General features: G+C 47.2%; 1 protein-coding gene across 4 annotated transcripts in view; it reads left to right on the top strand.

Annotated features, from left to right (window-relative positions):
• Positions 1-22,086, top strand: part of ANKRD6 (ankyrin repeat domain 6) — a gene marked incomplete at both ends in the record, with an annotated part of 81,977 nt that overhangs the window by 10,729 nt on the left and 49,162 nt on the right. For all 4 annotated transcript variants that reach the window (XM_079716927.1, XM_079716928.1, XM_079716929.1 and 1 more), the window contains one exon: positions 15,686-15,784. In XM_079716927.1, the coding sequence (XP_079573053.1) occupies positions 15,686-15,784 (99 nt within the window). The remainder of the gene's footprint in view (positions 1-15,685; positions 15,785-22,086) is intronic.

The raw sequence follows: 22,086 nt of genomic DNA on the forward strand, positions 1-22,086 counted from the left end.
CGCCGGTTGCCTGGCAGCGAAGATGATTAGCTTTGCTTTTATAGATTTTTCCATTGTATTGTTCCGCTTATTAAAACAAGCGTATATTACTTGAGTAATTTGTGAAACATGAAATCAAGTTCAGAAGTGTGTGTTGAGTGACTGTACCAGCACTGGCCCAGTGCTGTGTATTTACCATCTCACTGAAATTCTCTCCGCTCAAAAAGCCTGTGCTCCTGTCTGTGTGATACCAAAGGGGAAAGGGAGGTGCTGAGCAGGAAGCAGCTCGAGCAGTTGAGTAACTTCCCAGTTAAGTCGTCAGTAACCCCGGGGGGAACCAGCCCTGTCTGGCTGTGAGGCCCACGCTAGGACGGCACCTGCGCAGTCCCTGTGCCTTCCAGCACCCCGCCAGCCACCCTTCCCCAGCTGCTTCTCCCCATCAATGCACACAGAGAAAGAGGCCGTCCTGTGGGAGGGGCTTAGGCCAAAGGGCCTTCTCCTCCCCCCACCTCCAACACCACAGACACACCATTCCCAGAGTTTTCAAGCAACTTCAGGAATTCCCGACCAAGGAAGTGTAGTGCAAAGGGTATGAACCTGGACCCAGGATCCAGACTCGCCTGGGTTCAAACGCCAGCGTATTTACTAGCTCTGTGATCTTGGGGAAGTTACTTGTTCCCTTTGTCATTCATATCGTCACCTCTGAAATGAGGATTAAGTAGCACTGGCTACCTCATGAGGTTGTTTCAGCACCAGCGGAATCAATTATGCAAGGTACTTAGAACAGCACTTGGCACATGGTAAGCGCTGGATGTGGCAGCCGTTACCAGGCGGTCCTGATGATGCAACAACCAGCATATCTTATGGTCTGAGAGTCGTGGTCCGAGTACCAGGCAGGGAGTCCTGAGGGGAAGACACAGGCCAGTCAGTGCCCTCAACTGAAAAATGAGGCTAATCCCCACCTTGTGGGGTTGCTGTGAGGATTAAACCAGATGACAGCTGTGTAGCAGTGTCCAGCACTGAATGAAGAGAGAATTCTGCTTCCAGCCTGGCTGTCTACCTGCAGCTAAGGAGTTGCCAAGCCTCCACAATTGGCAAGAGCCAATCCCTTAAAGTAAACCGCCTCTCATCCGTGCTGCTGAATTGATGAACATACTGGGGAATGCTATTCAGCCACAGAAAGGACTGAGCTACCAATAGAGGAAAGAATGTGAATGACTCTCAAAGCCTATGCCTTTGAAGCCAGACACAAAAGGCCACACACAGTGTGATTCCCTTTGTAGGACTTTTTAGAAGAGTCAAAACTATAGGAACAGAAAATAGATAAGTGATTGCCAGGGACCAGGGATGCTAGAAAGGGATGACGGGGGCGGGGTGGGGGGTGGGTGGGAAGCGGATGGCAATTTGGGGGAGGAAATGAAAATCTCTGTTTTACTTGCACTGGTGGTTTTCTATGATTCTATACATGGATCCAAACGCATCAAACTGAATACTTAAAAACGGTGAATTTTACTGAATGTAAATCATACCTTGATTTTTAAAAAAACATCTGTTCTAAATATAGTGATTGTTATATAAGGAAATAAACTTAAGGGGGTTTAATAACTTTGTTCTAGTCATTTGTTGGGGAGGAGGACATTTCCCCTCACCCCCCGCCCAAAGTTCTTTTGGTTGGTCTAATCATTAAATTGACACAAGACGCATCCACAGGAGAAAAAAATTTAATTCATACACACACAGGTCTCGCAAAAATGGGATCCCCGCCCACCCCGTCCCAAAGTGACCAAAGCAGTTTGTTTATATATCATTTTTAGACAAAGGAACAATTATTTGTGAAGATTTAACAAAACAAAGGGGCTTGTGCTTGGGAAAGCAGACTCACGAAGAAGTTTGCTTATACAGCTTTCTTAGCCTTGAATTCTCTAGCTTTGGTAGTAAGGATGCTTTCTATCCCCCTGTTTTATAAGGAGGATATCTTCACATGGGAGATTTATCTCCTGCTTTCAGAGGGAAAGAGGTGGGGTGGTCAGAGTGTTTTTTGAAAGTATTTTTTCTCACCGGCTATTTCTCAAATAACTTTTTTTTTTTGCGGTACGCGGGCCTCTCACTGTTGTAGCCTCTCCCGTTGCGGAGCACAGGACGCTCAGGCTCAGCAGCCATGGCTCACGGGCCCAGCCGCTCCGCGGCATGTGGGATCCTCCCAGACCGGGGCACGAACCCGTGTCCCCTGCATCGGCAGGTGGACTCTCAACCACTGCGCCACCAGGGAAGACCTCAAGTAACTTTAATTCAGAATAATCAGTGTGCTATTGAGGCCTATTTTGGGTGTCCTAACCTGGGCCCTGACACATTTATAAGTTGTCTGTGGCTCCTGTGGAGCTTTCATATTAGGTATCCCATTACTAGTGAATAACTATGCTCCAATAAATATAAACTTTAAACTTTTAAAAAGAGAACTGCAAACGGTTTGATTGTAGTAACGTCACTTTCCCAAGCATGACTTTTGATCGTGTCTGCAGAAATGAAGAGTGTGCAGGCCTGGTAGATATTTTCAGCAGCCACTCCCAAGGGAAGGCTGGAGGTGGATAAATGCTGTACATTCACGGCCTCAAGAAATGCAGCCAGAACAGTGGAAACCAAGGATCCTTTTTGTTGATATTCATTTCCTTTGGTTTTGATTCTGTGGGAGTGTGTTTAATATTAGGACTTACTGGAGTGGGGTGGGTCTGAACTTGTTTGCCAGCCTGTTGGTTTGTAGTCCTTTCCTGAAAGCTGCCAATCCCCAGTCCCCAAGAGGAGGGCGGCGTGAGAAATAGATGCTTACAAGGCTGTTGATCAGGTGAAGTGTCCACTTGAGAGAATGTGTTGTCTGTCGCATGCTTCTTCCAGAAGACTCCATCCATTTGTTTAAAAAGATATAAAAGGGACTTCCCTCTCAGTCCAGTGGTTAAGAATCCATGCTTCCACTGTAGGGGGCACGAGTTTGATCCCTGGTTGGGGAACTAAGATCCCACATGCCGCGCGGCACAGACAAAAATTAAAAAAAAAAAAAAAAAAGATATAACCAATTTAAATATTTTGAACAGGTAATATTTACATTCACATGGTTCTAAAACAGAAGGCACAAAAAGTTGATAAGTCTTTCACACTCTCTCCCAGCGGCTCAGTGTCTCCTTTTCTGAAGGCAACCTGTGTTACCTGTTTCTTGCGTTTTTTTCCTGAGATGGTTTATGCATATATGTGCAAATAGGTGTATCTCTATGTATATCCCCACAAATTGCTTCTGTACAAACTGTAGGACACTCTACATACCCTTCTTCCCTTTGCTTTTCTTCAGTGAACCGTAATTGGCTTCACCCATCCCCTATTGATGGGCATTTAGATTCTGTTAATCTTCTGCTCTTAGAACTTACGTGGCAGCTACTGACCTTGTCCTGAGGTCTTCCTGCACAGCGTGGTTCTGTCTGTGGGACAGGTTCTGTAAGGGGCACTGATGGGGCAGGGCATAATTACAGGACAGGCCCTTGTAATTTTCAGAACTGCTCTGCACGGAGCTTGTGCTGGTGTGCACTCTCCCGGCAGAGGGAGGAGGGGCCCGGGAGCACTGCCCTTTCAGCGCGCTGTGTCAGGGGGAAAAGCAAGGCGTGGCTGATGGGAGGCCAGGGGCGGGAGTCTCCACACATCTCCTCCCCTTCCTCACCCTCCCAAGGCGGCCTGGGACTTCGCATCTCACACACACCCAGTAGCCAGCGTGTTCTCACCTCCTGAGTGAGGGCTGAGCCTGCGCAGGGCTGATGCAGCCCCGGTCCTGCTCTTGGATCCACACGCTCCATGGGGGCCCCGAGGGTGCACAGTTACATGTCAGGTCACACAGAAAATCTGCCTTTTGTTCTCCAACAACTGGAAGCATCACCCTGTGGGAAGAGAGTCTCCACCGGGAAAACTCAGGCCTTTGTAGTTTATTGTCAGAAATCAGGGAAACTTGACATATGGTGGTAATTCTGAGCAACTCTTATAAAACGAACACGTGTTCAGATTTTATTTAATCAATTAGTGAGGGAACCAGTAAGATGTTGCCATTGCTTCAAAAGAGAATGCAGAAAATTACAAATATGCAGCTCTCGGGAAAGCGGAAATAAATTTGCTTATTAGGTATAAAACTGGCCAGTATACACTGAATCTGCTAGACACAATTTGTTGGCATCACCCTCAGGGTTCTAAGACTTACAGACTTGTGAAATAGCTCAAAGACAAGGAAGATAACCCGGAGACGACCTGGAATTGCACTGCGCCTGAAATGGGACACCTGGTCATCTCTCGCTTTCACCCACTTTATATTTTTATTTAAAAATTATAGTAAAATATACATAACGCAAAACTTACTACTTTAACTGTGTTTAAGTGTTCAATGGAATTAAGTCCATTCACATTTTCGTGCAACCACCAGCCCCATCTATCTCCAGAATTCATCTTCCAGACGGAAACTCAGTACCCCTTAAACACTTCCACCCCATACCCGCCTTGCCCTGGCAACCACAGCTCCACTTCCTGTCTCTATGACTTTGTCACCCGTTTAAGAATTTCCCAGTGTTTCCTTCCCAAGAGCAGAGGCAGAGAATCACTTCACCACCTCTGTGACCCTGGCCTCCTTGAACCTTGGTTTCCTGTCTGTAAAATCAGCCTAACCCCTACCTCGGGGATTTGTTGTCAGGGTTAGATGAGGTGATCCATGCAGAGCGCTTGTACAGTGTAATAAGGATGTAGAACAAGCTCAGCGGAGGGTAGTTATTACCGTAATTACTGTTTTCTCACTTGCATCCGTGGTCCCCAGAGGCACAGAAGTTCCCCTCGGTAGGTCAGCAGTTTTCAGTATTGACCACATGTATGATCACCCGGAGAGCCTTAACAAGATACGGATGCCCAGGTTCTGATTTAACTGATGTGGGGTGTGGCTGGGCTTGTTTCAGAGCCCCCGTGACTCTATAACGAGCAGCCGGCTGGGAACCCACTCACTGCTCCGGGCCTTCCTCCCAGGAGCCTGGAGCCCCGTGTGTGGGACGGGGCAACGCTCTCTGCAGAGCGCTGCCAAGTTAGATGCCTGGAATTCATGGCGCTCTTTGTGGAACACCAGGGAGTACTGATATTCTCGATGCCGTAACGCAAGCTAGAAACAAGTTCACCTGCAGGAGATCCATGTCTTGAGTGTGGGAAGGCAAATGCATGCTGTGAATTGTTGTGTGGCCCACCTGTGAGACGTGCGTGGCACGTTACTGGGTCAATACTAGGAAAGTCTCAGGGAGGGGTCACTTAAGATGATGAGGGTGTTAGTTAAGCTCGTGTTTCCCGCAAAGGTAGGGGGCGCCCCCTGGAGATGCTCCTTTGGGGGAGGGAGAGGGCAGTGTAAGAATTGGTGTCATGGGTCAGACTTAAGTCCCTGCCTGGGCCTGAGGGGAGATGTGCTGTGACTGAGGAGAACAAGCCTTGAAACGTCGGGGATGGACCCTTAACACTGACTCAAGCACCTCAGGAGAGGCAGCCATCGCTACGGGAGTCGTTCCTGTGGTCGACCCTGAGTCTCTCGGCTGCTTGCTCACGGCCTCTGGGGAAGTCTTGGGAGGGGTGCCTTGCTCTGCGGGGCCTCTTCTGTTGCCCTCTTGCTGTGTCTGCAGTGGTGTTCAGTGGGGGGTGAAGGCAGGCCCTCTTTCCCCAGCTCCGGGCAGGCCTGCTGGGTGCGGTGACCCAGAGGCCCAGTCCGCACCTGGGTGTTCACACAGCAAGTCAGCTGCATCCCATCCCTGGGTCTGTCTGTGCAGTGTGTGCTCTGTTGCCTTAGCAGTCTGCGCTGAAAATGGAAGCCTCAAGCTGCACAGCTGACTTGTATAGCCCAGATTAATGTGCTGGTAACACCCCCTAAAGCCACATATTTGATAGGTCCTAACCACGTGAGAGGAGAGGTGAAAACAGCACGGCATGGCCGGGTGTCAGCATTTTAAAATCCTCCCTAAGCACCTGTGTCTTTCCTGAATGAAACGCATTGGAGGATCCCTGGTTTCCAGGCCAGTAGTCGTCCTGTTGTAAGACTTCCACGAAGTGTCATCACCTAATCCACGCTCTAGGGTTGCTATAAAATAAGGAAGCCAGAGAGGAAAGAAGCCTTAGAAGCTGCTGAGCTGCCCACTTGGGCCTCTGCTCAGATGCCAGTGCAGATGGTCTGTTGGTGGATTCTCTATTAGTTTTCTTCTTTCTCTTTTCTTACTCTTAAGCTGTAATGACTTCGGTTTCAGAAAATAAATGAAGCCAGGAACTTGTTTGGAGACTGAAAATTCTTTCTCAGCAGGCCTGTTGGTTTGTTTCCAGTGAGAACTGGCTGTTGCATGTTTAAGTTGTTATAAACCAAGGATATAAACCAAGATGGGTGAGTAGGTGGTGACTATGCCTGGTCTTCTTTCAGCCTGTGTTTCCATCAAATAGAGCAACGTATAAAGAATTCTACACCATGAGCAAGTGAAAACGCAAGGCTGATTCTACATCCATCAGTGTAATCCCCATATCAATAGTTGTCTTAGTCTGCTTAGGCTGCTGTAACATAATACCACAGACTAGGTGGCTAAACAGCAAACATTTATTTCTCACAGTTCTAGAGGCTGGGAAGTCCAAGATAAAGGTGCTGGCAGATTTGGTTCCTGGTGAGGGCCCTCTTCCTGGCTTACAGACAGCCACCTTATTGCTGTGGAATATTAGTCAGCCTTAAAAAGAAATAGAATCCTGATACATGCTGTGACATGGATGAACCTTGAAAACATTATGCTAAGTGAAATAAGAGAGACACAAAAGGACAAATATTGTATGATTCCACTTATATAAGGCACCTAGAATAGGCAAATTAATAGAGATGAAAAGTAGGGTGGGGGGAATTCCCTGGCAGTCCAGTGGTTAGGACTCTGCGCTTTCACTGCCGAGGGCCCGGGTTTGATCCCTGGTCGGGGAACTAAGATCCCACATGCTGTGTGGTGAGGCCAAAGTAATAAAAAAGAAAGAAAAGAAAAGTAGGATAGAAGTTAGCAGGGGCTGGGAGAGAGAGTTTCTGTTTGGGATAATTAAAAGTTCTGGAATTGAATAATGGTGACGGTTGCACAACATTGGAAATATACTTGATGCCACTGAATTATAAACTAAAAAATGGTTAAAATGGTAAATTTTATGTTATGTATATTTAACCATAATAAAAAAATTATTTTAGTTCACCCAAGAAGCAGAAAACTTAAATAGTCTAATTACCATAGAAAAGATTAGAAATGTGATTAAAGATGCAACCTTTAAAAAAGCGCTAGAGCCAGATGGTTTCACAGCCCTGTTCTGTATTTTAACAAAAAACCAATTCCAATGTTGTTTAAACTATTGTAAAGCATAGAGCAAACTGGAAAGGTTGATTTGTGTTATGAAACCAGTGCAACCTTAATACCAAAACCAGATAAATATAAATGAGAGTGAGAGAAATAATAAAGAACTATAGAGCAATCCCAATTATGAATTAGAAACAAAAATTCTTAATAACCTTACTTAATAAAATACAGCACATATCAGAATAGTACAATGTGACCAGGTAGAGTTTGATCCAGGAGTGCAAGGATGGTTCCGTAATTCATTACACCAACAGATTAAAAGGAAAAAAATCCCGCATGATTATATTAACAATTGCTGAAAAGGCAATGATTCCAATAAAAATCAGGAAATAAGAGAGGACAGTTCTTACCTCCCAACCATAGTTCATCAGGCATTGGACCACCGTGCTTTGCTCTGTCAATGTTTCAACATGTTGAAAATGTAGTCTAAGTAGCTACCTGCAAGGAGCATGGAGGCCATTAACTGATACCTTCTAACTTAGGAACAGATGTACTATAGGAACCAATGGGATTCTTTTTTTAAAAATTAATTAATTTATTTATTCAGCTGCGCCGGGTCTCAGTTGCGGCACGCGGGATCTTTTAGTTGAGGCACGCGGGATCTTTTAGTTGTGGCATGCAGGGTCTTTAGTTGTGGCATGTGGGATCTAGTTCCCCGACCAGGCACCAGACCCAGGCCCTCTGCATTGGGAGCACGGAGTCTTAGCCACTGGACCGCCAGGGAAGTCCCTAACCAATGGGATTCTTTACAGCCAATTAAGTTGCTTGAAATATTTTGGTCCTTCTGGTTGGTGGACCTTTCTAGAAGCAAGCTCAACCCTAACAGTTTCTGCATCACCTCAAAAGGAATTCTCTTATTAATGAAGCCATTATGTTTGAATAATTGATTCCTAACCATACACATTTAAAATCATCTCTCCCAATTATTTATGATTATTAGGCCCACCCCAAAGTAAGACTTAGAGAAACATTATGAAGCTTTTTGGCACTGACCATTTTACAAGGAAGGACTGTTATTTTAGAGGACAATCCCAGTAGCCCTGCCCGAGTATGACTGGACTGTTGACCCCGCCAGCGCAGGAATTTTACATCTGCCCCCGTTACATTGTGTCCTGTTAAAATTAGCCTGTCCTTCCAACCTGAGATTGTATTGGATCCTGATTTTTGTCATCCAAGGACTTTATTCCCTCGCTGTTTCTTGTCACCTACGGTCTGATTAAGATGTGATGTGTCACTCATCCAAGTAGGCAGGTAGACAAATCACATTTACAAAAAGGAAAGAAAGTTCTGAAGTCTCTTTAAACTATACATTTTTTTTAAATGTAAAGTTTTATTTTCTCACTTTCCTTTTATCCATGGCACTTTTTCTTTGTCCATTTTCTCCCCTGAATATCTTGATAACTTTGTTTTCATTGAATCATAAGCCTGAGAAGGACTTTGAAGTTTTGGACCCAAATCTATACCATTCCAGGCAGTCGGAGCTCTGGGAATACTGTTTATGATAAGGGGACCCTGGGGACACCTAAGAAAGTTTGTGGCGAGCCTTGTAATACAATTTAAAACCGGAACAAGGGGCCAAGTGGCCAGGATTCCAGCTGTTATTTGTTCTGCCACAAATAAAACTTGAGCTCTTGAAAATCACTGACCTCTGCTAGCCTTACTTATCCTCTCCAAATTAAATTCTCAAAGACCCTGTTCAATCCGAATATTATATTGTTTCTAAAATATGTGCCACTCCTACTTTACTAATGTTACAACTTGCTTGCTTCCTCTCTCTCTCTTTCCTATTTCCTTAATGCTGCAGGTAATACAGACAGACTTTACTCGCCTCAAAAAAGACTGCATGACCCTGACCTATTGTATTTCTCATGATCTGAAGAAAGGCAGTGTTGTCATTTTGAAATTATTACACTAATTTAGGTTATACCTAAATTCTTCTTGTTAAACTGTTTCCCTTCATGTGGGTCACATCTCTGCAACTGCCCTCCTTGTAACAACACCCAGTTAAGATGGCTCAATTGTTTTATGTCTTTGAGCTAATGAGTCTCAGTTCCTTTAGCCTCCTTTTGCCCCGTGTGTCTGTGTGAGCTTGAGCAGAAGCATATCATTTTGTTCCAGGAATGGCTAAGCACCCTTTCTTCTCACTCCTCAGGTCCACTCTGTTAGACCAGGCAGCTTCCTTGAGGAGTCAGGGCTCAGCACCCATGGAGCAGGTGTTCATGGGGCAAGTGTTGTCAGTGTGAAAGGCCTGCCCTTTAGTAAGGAGGATCTGAGATACCTAAGCAGGAGAAAGGAGCTGTGACCCAGCTTCCAGGTCCTGACTGGAGTAATGTGTGACCAGGGTCACGGGCCAGGACTCTCGGGTACCATGGAGCCTGTATGAAGATAGAGTCTTTCCAGGCTTGTTTCGGTGGCTTGTGGTTCTCAAATTACCCCTGGTCTGCCTCCCTGGGGCTCCGCCCCTCCCGAGGGAGGTGTCTCCAGTGTAAATGCCTTGGTCCACCTGGAGTGTCTGGTGAGAAGGATTAAGTACACACAAGGAGGAACAAAACACCTCCACTTCCTTTCAAGGTGTATTTTAAGCTGGATACCTTTGACTGGGCTCGCTCCTTGGTGGGAGATCTTTATCTGAACAGGAATTCTTCTCCAGGAATATTCCCTGACCGAGCCCCACCCCCTCCAGCTGGGAGTTAGGCTCTTCCAAACGAGTAGCAGGGACTTTTCGTTCTGAGCGCCCTTTATGATCACCTGAGAGTGTAATTTACGGGTCACTTGCTGGAACAGGAGTCACTCTGATGTTACCATGCAGCAGTTCTGCTGGAAATCAGGACCCGCAGGGCTCAACATGCCAGAACAAAGCAGCACCCGGACCAGAGCCCAGAGCTGTTGACAGTGAGGCCACTTTTTTGTAGTTGTTGCCTGGCTACGTCTCAAGGCCCTTTGCCATTCAGTTCCCTGGAAGTGAGTGGGCTCCAAGCCTCTGCCGCTCCCTGGTTGGATCAGGGAAACGTGCTCCCTGCAGGGTCCTGCACCCTGTCTCCCGTCGCTGTTCTCAGGTGGCCCGTCCTGACCCCAGGGCAGGTGGGAGGGACCAGCACCTTTAAAGCATGCAACGAGGGATTCATAACCTCCGGCTGCACGTTAGAATCACCTGGAACTTAAAAAACACCCACTCCAAGACCCCACCCTAGGCTGATGGAATCTGGGGTTGAAATTTGAGATCTTAAAAATATTTTCAGGTGACTCTAATGTAATGTGGAACAGCATTGAAAACCGGTGGTTTATGTTAGTGGCTCTCAAAATGTGGTTCTATACTAGCAGCATCTGCTTCTCCTGGGAACTTGTTAGAAATGTAAATTCTCAGCCTCCACCCCAGGCCTACAAAATCAGAAACCCTGGAAGGGGGCCCAGATAGCTGTCTTTAACAAGCCCCTGCTGCCCAGTAAAGTTTGAGGACCACTATTAATGCACAAGCAAGCTAGTTTCATGTGAACTGTGAGTGTAACTGCAAAAGCACCAATAGAAAAGATGCAGTGGAAAAGATGGGGTAAAAACGATAATCCTTGTATGGGGTGGTAGAATCACAGATGATTTGCTTTCATTTTCCGAATGTTTAGCAATGTCATTGTATTGTTTATATACTCTTCTAAGATACAGGAAGTTCTGGGTTGAGGAGATGCAGTCTTTTAGTGTTTTGTACTGACAGCTGGGGACGAAAGCATCATGAGGAATGTACCGAGAGGAATGACTCCTGCTGGGACGGTCCCCACTGGGCAGGTTTCGCCTGAGGGCCTGTGGCTGCTCTGGGTAGGATTATTCCGGCCTCTCCTCATCTCGGCCTACCGGTTCTCAGCCCAGGTCACTCATCGGAATCACCTGGGGAGGATGTATAACCCCTGCTGCCTGCGCCCCACAGAGCACTGAGTCAGCAACTCTGGAGGAAGGCCTCAGGTCTCAGGACGGGTGGACAGACACACAAACAGACCAACCTCCCCAGGCGATTCAGATGTGCAGTGAGAATGGACAGCCTCTCTCCTCATCTGGAGATTCTGAGGAAACCAGGTGATTTGCAAGCACCCTCAGGGGTGATCATCTGGGAGCCGTGGGAGTCCTGAGAGTGGAGCCCTCTGCCAGGGGAGTGCCTCCCCTGACAGGAAGCAGGCAGCAGGGAGTGTGGTGGACTAGAGCGTGTGGGCTGGGGTCAGATGGCTTAGGGGTGAATCCAGACTCGAGTTACCTGCTGTGTGACATTGAACAAGTGACTGTCTCTCTATGCTGCAGTTTTCTCATCTGTAAAATGGGCTTAATAATGCTCCTAGGGCTTCCCTGGTGGTGCAGTGGTTGAGAGTCCGCCTGCTGATGCAGGGGACACGGGTTCGTGCCCGGGTCCGGGAAGATCCCACATGCCGCAGAGCGGCTGGGCCCGTGAGCCATGGCCGCTGAGCCTGCGCATACGGAGCCTGTGCTCCGCAACGGGAGAGGCCACAGCAGTGAGAGGCCCGCGTACCGCAAAAAAAGAAAAGAAAAAAAATAATGCTGCCTACCTCCTAGGGTCGTTGGGAGGATTGAATGAGCTAATACATGTGAAACTCTTAAGATGTGCCTACCGTGCCGTAAGCGTCCCATAAACGTTAGCTGCTGCCGGCCCTTGCTCTCATCCTTGTTGCTGTTGGTCTTGCTGGGCTCACCAGGGCCTGGGTTGAGTTGGGTTGAACTGGTCTTTGACACACTAGGCAGGGCCTAGGACAAACCAGTGCTTCAGAAATTCTTTCTCTTGTCTATCATGGCCCACAGTCTTTTCTCCTGTTCCCATGTCTTCCACTGGCCATTCCTAGGGGCGTGGAGGTGAGACCGGTTGTACCCTTAAGTTCAGGTCATTCAAAGACCCCTCTAAGGATCCGTTTTTATTTGCCCCCTCACACTTAGGGTGGTCTCAGCCTTCTGCATTTGTCAGACATGACCTTGGGGTATCCCTGTGTGCTGGGTGGGAGCAGCTACTCCCCTGAATGGCTCTACTTTTGTTGCTTTTCACTACAGAATGTTCTGGAAAACTAACCACGTTTCTGGGTGGGTGGTGTGTGTGAGTGTGTGTATATGTGAGGGGTTGTGTTAGGAGAGCCCAGGGGACAGGACTGGACAGCTTCAGGGTCAATGGGAAACCAGTTACTACCGCCTTTGCTACTTGCTATAGTTTTACCAGATGCCAGAAAAGGAGCCAGACATGCATGGGGGACACTGGCCCTCCTCAGAGGAGCCCCTGTGTCACTGTTGCAGCTGCTCAGATGCTCGTGAAGCCCCCAGGATGCCTACACCTCCTCTGAGGGGTTGAGACGTCCCCGAACCTGGAGGCTGCAGGCCGCTGGGCCCGCCTTGTCTCTGGTCAAGCGTGGAACTGTGGAACTTGCTCCAGTGACCCTGGGAGGCCCGGCCTGCCCTGTGGTTGAGGAGCGCCGGGATTGGTTTGACCCTGCAACACCGCAGAGTCCACTTGCCTCCTGGTTCACTGAAGGTGCAGTCCCGCACTCAGGGAGATCACGGCCTAGTGGGAAGGGCCCTCAGAACAGGACTGGTGGTTCCCTGAGGGGAGCCGAAGTGCTGTGGGTGTGGAGAAGGCAGCCGGGAACATTCCTTCTCGCAGAACTGGAGAAGAGTGTTCTCAGTAAAGAAGCCCCCTTCCAGAGAGACGTGGAGACTTGGGACCTTGTATTTCAAAAATGGCAGCGGGTGAGTGGAGCAGACCTGGCTGGTAGGACCCTCGAGCCTCCAGCGAGGGCCCACCTGGCTATCCAGGTGACCCGAGATCCAAGTCTTCTCCCAGGTCTGTGCCCTTGAAAAGATCTCCCTTGTCTCTGAGGCAACGGTGCAGGGGTGTCAGGGAAGAGAGGCAGCGGTTGGGGTGTCTTCAGGGGTGAGGCTGGGGACAGTTGGAGGGAAGGAAACCCGTGATGAATGCTGGGCGTCACCTCACTTATCCTCTTTGAAGCCTCCGGGGTGGGTAGTGGAGACCGTTCCTATTTCACAGATGAGGAAAGGGGCTTAGGAGAGTGTCCCACACAAAATCACACAGGTGCTACTAGTCAGAGCCGGGGTTTGAACTAGGCTTGTCGGGCTCCAGTGCCTCTGGCCTCTCTTTTCTCCACAGAAGGGACTCTGCTGACCTTGAATGAGGAAGCTGCCTCCAGTCCAGGGCCACCTTGTTAGTAATCTATAGTTTCTGAAGTGCCCTCCAAACGTGACCTGGTTTGAACCACATCGGTGTTTCCTTCTCTGGCTCTTCTGATTTTTTGGTGTTCACTTGGGCAGACCCTTTGGCCTCCTTGGGCCTGAGCTTCCACACTGTAATATCTGGTTGCTGACAGGGATGTTCCTTGGGGCTCCCCTGACCTGTGGCACCAGCTACTCCTCGGCCTGTGGCCTCCTTCCCAGCCTCTCTCGGGGCAGCTTCTGCCCTCACGGTCTGCACTTTCCAGATGCTCAGAAGCTCTTGTGTCCCGCCATCCTGTCAGCTTTCCTCACAGTACACACGTCTTTCTACTCACAAATACAATGGGCTTCCCCTTGTTTCAGGATGCTCTAGAAGCCTTGTGAAGGTCACTGATCCGATGACCTGGACAAGGACGCAGGACAGGTGGAGCCCAGGGCCAGGCCCAGTGGGGGGAGCCAGGCTCTCTGGCTCCATCTCATCAGCTGTGGACATTTCGTCGGAGGAGTCAAGGTTAAGCGGCCCGCGCTGAGCACAGTTGCCAGCCAAGGCAGGTCACGCTTTCATCTCATCTCAGACGTTGCCTTTTTATGAAGGCTTTTCATAGCCCACTTTCTTAGGACAAACTTTTTTCTTAATTAAGAATTCTAATTTTAAAGGGAGCTCTGACCTCTTTCTTTCCAGAATCATTCTAATGCTTTGATTGCATTTTGCGGGTTGAAATTAAGATCCTTTACTGTCTGCTATCTCTGTTTTCCTGCAAGGCTAGTTACCTACGGCAAACTGCCACTTGATTGAGATCATAAATGGGTTTATCCTGCTAGAATATCAATAAAGGCCTTTGGGAAGTTTTATCAAGATGCGAGAAAGGACTCAGGCCGTGCGAGACCCTTATTCCTCTGGGAGTGTTTCAGCACAGGTGGGGGCCGGGCATGGTTAAATGCTGTTTGGAGCTGGGGTGGGAACGTTTCTTCACCGTGAACTTGAGGGAGAAGGCAAAGGCAACATAATGGCTCCTTCAAAAGCTGGAGAATTAGGCGTTTGGCAAGGTCAGTTCTCTAGATGGAAACTGATTTACACTGAAGAGGATTATTCTGAGTGTGACCCTCAGTGTCACAGCTCAGGAGCCCGCTTGCAGGGAACAGTCATCTCCATGACCCACCGGCAGGGCTGAGAAGCCCGCTCAGGTGCACAGGAGATGTGCACTCAGGTGTGTTCTGCCAGCCACTGGGAACAACCTGGAGCCCCTCAGTGGGAGAATGAGTGAATGATGTGATAATATTTTTAAAAAACTCAAAAATATAATGTTGGACCCCCCCAAATTGCCAAACGACATTGTACAGTTTAATACCATTTATGTAAGGTTTGAAGACAAGCAAAACGATGTTCACCTGTTGTGCGTGGCTACAAACATGTAGTAAGGTGTAATAAAAGGCACGGGAATGACGAATCCCAAATTGAGCGGTTACCTCGGGGCTGGGGGGAAATGAGATCTGGGAGGGGTTCACGAGGAACGGCTACGGTTTCTCTAATTTTTTCTTAAAGTGATTGGTGGGTGTGTACATTTAAAAATGTTCCTATTTTTGAATGGCTGAAATACTTTGTAATCTTAAAATTTGTTTCTAAAGAGGGGAGAATGTGTTCTAATGGTTTGTCCATCAGTTTCACTTTTGAGGAATTACTAACTAGACTTCTCCGGGGCTGATTAGCTTGACTCCTTGCTGTCCTCCCATCTCTTACCCCATCAGATGCACTGTGGCCACTTCACCATCCCTGACTATCACACCAGTGGGGAACTAAGAGAAAACTTGAAAGCCCTCACTTTCCTACTTGCTGGTTGGATGAGCAGGGAGTAGAAATTATGCACTAAGGGAAGTCTCCACCTTTTGAGCATATTTTGTTCCTTGATCACAGTGCCAGTAGCCAAGGTTAACCAAGACCAGCTTGAATTCCGGATGAATCCATAAGAATCTCCTGCCAAACTGGGGGGGTGGGGGTGACGGGGAGCGCCACTGTGCAAACCTTGCTCTAGGCTCCCCGCCCCCAGGGGAAGAACGCATGATGTCTTGTTCTGAAATCAGTGTTTGCTCTGCATTAACAGCATGGCCGGACCCCCCTGCATCTTGCTGCCAATAAGGGCCACCTTTCTGTGGTCCAGATCTTGCTGAAGGCTGGCTGTGACCTCGACGTCCAGGACGATGTGAGTAGAAGCCATCATGCTATCAGGGCATGGCTGTCAAGGGGGCTTGTCTGCCTAGAGTCCCACAACGTGTAACTAGCTATGAGGGGAGGGAGGGGGCAGTAGGAGATGCTCTCCAGCACTGTGTAGCTTCATCTTGGTGGGAAGAACTTCCTCTTGAAGGTCTGCTGTGGGCCCCATTCTCTGTAGCAAGGTTGAGTTTGGGGGTGTGAGCTGGTCTTCCCATCATGGTTCCTATCTAGTGGTAGTATTTCCTGTCTAGTATTATTCAAGTGCAGAGCCTCGAAGGGCATCTTGTCTGTGTCCTGCCTCAGTATGAAGGAGCACACCACACACACACACACATACACACACACATATGGGCAAGGCTTACCGGAAATGTGTCATTGACCAAACTTATAACTGGAGAAAAAGTGAGGCTTAAAAACTTAATTTTTTTGTTTTCTCGCCTTGATTTCTCTTACTCTGTATACATTCAGTTAAAAAGGACCTATTTAAAGAAACAACAGCACACTGGTCTCATGGGATCTGAGAAGGAGGCCTCCAGAAAGAGGTCACTCTGCTGCTCTGCCATGATTGAAACTCAGTCTCTGAGTTTCTTTAGTCAAATTATCTAGAAAGAGATTCCAGATGGCTCTTTTTTTTTTTTTTTTTTTTTTTTTTTTGCGGTACGCGGGCCTCTCACTGTTGTGGGCTCTCCCGTTGCGGAGCACAGGCTCCGGACGTGCAGGCTCAGCGGCCATGGCTCACGGGCCCAGCCACTCCGTGGCATGGGGGATCTTCCCGCACCGGGGCACGAACCCGCATCCCCTGCATCGGCAGGTGGACTCTCAACCACTGCGCCACCAGGGAAGCCCCAGTTGGCTCTTTTGGAGTCAAGAATCCATTCCTGAGTAAATCAGCAGTGGCTGGCATGGGGTCACCTAGTGCATAGGGCGGCCCTGTTGGGTCTTTGAAGGGGGTGAACTCTCTAAGAAGGGGATGTAGAAAAGATTATGTAAATTGCCGTCCAGTGAGCTATTAGGAAAATATCCTAATGATAATCTGATTGGAAGCTATTTTCAGAAACTTTCAATTCTGTTTCTAACTCTAATTTGTATAGTAGGACTCAAAGGAGAAAGGACTTTTGTGAGGAACACAGAATCTTGGAGAGTTAGTATTTATAAACCCCTTCCAGATTCACCTGTAATCTCTGTGGTTACAGAACGTTACCAGATTTCAGACCCTCAGGTGGGCTAGTGTGTGGGTTACCATAGTGCTTCGAGTTTTCTTTGAGTCTCTGTGTAATGTCCTAAAACTTGGCAAACACACAAGTTGAGAAGGACAGCATTCACAAAGAAATAACCAAATATGTCATATACATGGGCAGAAGGCTGTCAGTGTCATTTATAAATTTCTGGTTATATTTGGAACCTACTGAGTCATCAAGGATATTATTTTCAAAAGAGGCTGATCTAGCTTTAAGCTGTTGATTTCTACCTTGGGTCACAACACTTTTTTCTTTCCTTGCACTGTAGCCATGATAACATACCTGATTATATCTTATCCTTACATGACAGGAGCAAAAATACAGGGAGAGAGAAGAGATTCTGACCACAGGAAACGCAGGGCATTCAGTACTTGGTGCAAATATGTCGGACTGTATCTGGTTTTCTCTGCATAATTAAAGCCCTTGCTTGCCACGGTGGCAAGGCTGCAGTACCAGGCATGCTAACCCATCCTGACCCAACACTCCTGTCTCAGGTCCTGAGCTGCGAGTATCACTGTGTTCTCCTGAAGCAAAAGCCATGCTGACTTTCTAGAACTACTGCTGTTTATATCAGGCAAGATAGGAAGTAAAAAAAATCAGGAGTCAAGGCAGCCAAAGGGGGACATGGCAGCAGAAGGAAAGACAGCTGTACTTTTAGAGAGGAACTCTTTCACTTATTGAAATCTTTTTTTTTTTTTTTTGGCATCTTTCCCTTGCTGTAGACGATGCATACATTGCTTCTCCCAGGTAGTTTAAGACAAAACAAAACAAACAACAACAACAAAAGAGTGTAGAAACAGCTGGGAATGGAGAAGGTAGAATTGATCTTTACTAGTTCTGAAGTAGTGCATTTGCCAGAATATGGTTCATGTGTGTCTTCTATACATTTACTGTGCTTGTTGATCAGGCTTGAAACTCATGTAGGAATTCAAGGAAGAAAACTCTTTGTGAGTGTTCTTTAAAGAAGCTGGTGGGAGATTAAGTATAGGAAAAAAAATAATTTCAGAAGTTACCTGTCTTGGGTGATGGGTAGCGATAGAGAAGGTTATTGTTATGAAGAATTTACTCCTAACTTCGTGTTCTACAGATACTGTGCTTTATGTCATGGTAAAGACTGAGAATTAGTTGAAGAATGACCTCCAGTGCCCTGGAGTGGGATTATTATGAATTTGAACCTGTGGAAACCAGTTCTTTAGAATATGCAACTCCAGGGGCAAGTTCCCTCTTGCCTCCTGCCAACCCTGTCAACTCTCATTGGAGCTCTAAGGCCATCTCTGATTGGTCAATGAGCAATCACACGGCCCCCACCTCAGAAATAGTCCAGGACCCTGTGGCCACGGTAAAAGGCATGAAGGAAGAGAAAAATAAGAAAAACCAGAGAAGCAAGGCTAGGAAGAACCCTGGAAGATCAGAGAGAGAAAAAGAGGTCAGCAATTATTTTGTGCACCTACCCTGTCTTGAGCTTCCTTGCAACATGTCTCCCTGTGGCACCTGGGAGGGATTCCTCCTGAAGAGGGGCATGGTCCACCCCTGCATGACTGGGGTTTCTCCCATGAGCTTGGCTTTGGAATCTGCCCACATTTGTGCTCACTCTTTTTCACCATGTAGGAGAGAACACTAAAAGTATTTCAGAACAAAGTTCTAGACCTCAGTGGTTGCAAACCTTTTGAAATCCCAAAGTAAGGAACACTGACGTCTTAGAAAAATGGAGACCTGGCAGTTCATGCACTTTGCAGACAGTTGCAGTCACTTTGGAACACGCTTTGCCTGTTCCAAACCGAAGTGCCAAACTGCAAGATTGCTGGGTCTTCAAGTTTCCAGCTTCATCGCTTTCCTTCTGCTTCTTTGTAGTCAATCATCCAACAAATACTTCTCAGGTGCCTTATACTTGCCAAGGCACTGGGCTCAATCACTTAGCTTGATGATGCCATAAAGAGGGAGCCCATCCCACAGAAGCACCTGATCTTTTTTAAGGCCTGTCTAAAGGTTAATTGACTTCACAGGTTGTGAACAGCTCAGGGTGAGCTTGCAAAAAGCCTTGCCAATTTGAGTTCTGCCCCAACTGTGCTACCCCAGATTAGCTGGTTATCCCCTGAACTGCACTGGGCCTTAGTTTTTTTTAGTTAATAAAATGAGAGAATTAGGTGCCACGGTGCTTGGAGCGTAGTAGAGGATTAATAAATATTCGCTGAATAAATAATGAATAAATTTTGTTGAGAGTGCCACACTTTTCCTAGCTTTTTTTTTTCCTCCAAAGTTTCAGAATTTCATGGTTGATATTTAGATCATATAGAAATAAAGATTATGTCAAAGTTGCTGCTTGGGTCTATTATAAGTACGTAGTGAGGATACATCTTGTTCTTTTCTATGTCAAATTTCAAAGAGGAAATATTTCAAAAGTAAGTTTTAGTTTTATAGGAGGAAGATTCACAGGTAATTGACCCTGTTTCAATCAAGGGTCTCAGGTGTTTGCTTGTGCTGTGTTCTGGGGGAGAGTAGCTCTGAGACAGCCCGAGGTGGTCCTTGGCTTATGTATTTCGTGTCTCTCAGCCTGTGATGCTCACCTTGGCAACTTCAGGGTGGCTGGGTTTTATGTACCAGAGAAAGTGTCTCACCCAGTCCTCCAAACCCACCCCAGCTGGTGTGAGCAAAGCTAACGGTCCTGCTCAAGGACCACTCAGAGTGGGGAAAGGCTGGCTTTGGCCTTCACAGCCGTGTATATCCAACACCTGAGGCAAGGACCCTGGCTTTGAGCGGGTCTGTGACTGAGGGGTGTGAAGATGGAGGGGAGGCTGTGGCCTGGAGACAGGCAGGGCCAGGAAAGGGGACACGCAGGAGACACCTGTGCCAGGTGTGTGAGGACCCTTTTGTTCCCACCGTAGCCTCACCCAGGTCATCAGGTCTCCTTGCGTGTTTTGCTCGTCCCTCTGGAAATTGACTTTTAAGGGCTGAACTAGAAGTGAGATTTAGCTTCTTGCATTGAGCTAGAGTTTCACAAAGGAATGTTACCCCCAGGGAAGCAAGTACAGGAGATTCATGCTAAAAGCAAGTAATAAATACTGGTGACATTCTGGCTCCAAAGCTGCCTCAACTCATGATTTAGTGGCAGCCCGTGAAACACAATAAAGCATTTGACTTGAAGCCAGGCTGAGGTTAGACTGTGCCTTGGCTTAGCAGCAAGAGTGGCCTACACAACCCACACTTTATGCACAACATGCACAGAATGGTTACATTTGGTTACGTAAAAGTGTTGTTCGGATTGGGCCAAGGAGTGCTAGTTAGAATGCCGGCAGCTTGTGGGAATAGTAAAAGGCCTCTAATGATTAGAAATCTGACTGAACCTGTGTTTACCCTGAAGGAGGGGGCTGCAGCCTCGCTTTTGTTGCTGAGAACAGGGCACCACATTTCTTATCAGGTCAGTAACAAATTGAACTTGGGGTCCATTTTGGGAAAACCCATCACCATGCTGGTAGGGAAACAAGCAGTCTTGGAGATTCTTATAGAAGTTTAAAAAAGTTAAGACTGGGCAATTTTTCATGATTGCTAAGTACACCTCATCTGGAAACACTTCCTAAGTTGTTTGAAGACGATGTGTAATGGCTTCGCACACCTTGTGCAAACACCGACCCAGTGGCCATGTTCTGCTTTTGACTGCATGGCACACAGAAAGGGTCCTCTTTGAGTAAGGGGTCTTGGAAAGCTGGGTGAGAAGAAAACCAAGGCTAAAGCTAATTTGTAATGGGAATAATAGCTTAGGATGCCAAGGGGCAGGTTTGGTGACAGAATGCAGTGGACAGTGGGTGGAATCATGGTAATGGGAGAGTGGAGGTCTGGATCCATCACTGCAGAATGAACAGTGAGAAAAGCTTCTGAGACATGGACAGTCCCTTTCCTGGTATATTGGTACAGGTTAGGCTTTTAATAAATAACAGTTTTTCCTGATGCTAGAAATTATATGTGTAAAATGTTGGAAAGTATTAAAAAGTATAAGGAAGAAAATAAAAATCATTTCCCCTTATGTTTTTTTTTGTTTTTTGTTTTTGTTTTGGCTGTGTTGGGTTTTCATTGTTGTGTGCTGGCTTTCTCTAGTTGCGGTGTGCAGGCTTCTCATTGTGGTGGCTTCTCTTGTTGCAGAGCACGGGCTATAGGTGCGTGGGCTTCAGTAGTTGTGGCACGTTGGCTCAGTAGTTGTGGCTCACGGGCTCTAGAGCGCAGGCTCAGTAGTTGTGGCGCACGGGCTTAGTTGCTCCATGGCATGTGGGATGTTCCCGGACCAGGGCTTGAACCCATGTCCGCTGCATTGGCAGGTGGGTTCTTAACCACTGTGCCACTAGGGAGGTCCCTCCCCTCATGGATTTTTAAAGGGAGATTTTAAAAAATTTTAAGAATGTGAATTTGGTTTTTAAATAGGATTAAGTGCTTTTTTACTGTCATAAACTATACATAACATAAAATTGACCATCTTAACCATTTTTAAGTGTACAGTTCAGTGGCATTAAGTACATTCCCATTGTTATACAACCATCACCACCATCCGTCCCCAGAACTTTTTTTTGGATTAAGTGCTTTTAAAGTGCATTGTCATTTGTTACAGGTTCCAGGGATGTAAGTAGAATCAGCATTTGATTAAGGCTATTTATAGGTAGCAGTGCATCCTTCTTTAAAAAACCTCCATGTTTTCTGTCTTCTAATCGTCTTTCTTTCCTCTCTTGGGCTAAGGACCAGGAGTGCCCCAGGGCATGTCCTTTGCCCCTCCAGTGTTCCACCAGAAAACTGTTTATGTAAAAGTCTTGCCAGCCACATCATAGACCCCAAGAGGGGAAGGGAGGGACCTTGCCTCCTTTCACAGGTGAAGAACCTGAAGTCCAGCAAGGTGACAGGTGTCTCCCAAGGCTACGCATGACGCACATCTCCTGACTCCCTTGCCCTGCGCCCCTTCCGCCCCACCAGGAGTTTTCCACACTGTTCACCCATCTCCCCATTCAAGCCTGCACCCCAGGCTGGACTTGATTTCCTGAGCGCCTGTCAGAGATAAGATGTGCCCTCAGAGACT

Source organism: Hyperoodon ampullatus, assembly GCF_949752795.1.
Source record: "Hyperoodon ampullatus genome assembly, chromosome: 12".
Lineage (NCBI taxonomy): Eukaryota > Metazoa > Chordata > Mammalia > Artiodactyla > Ziphiidae > Hyperoodon > Hyperoodon ampullatus.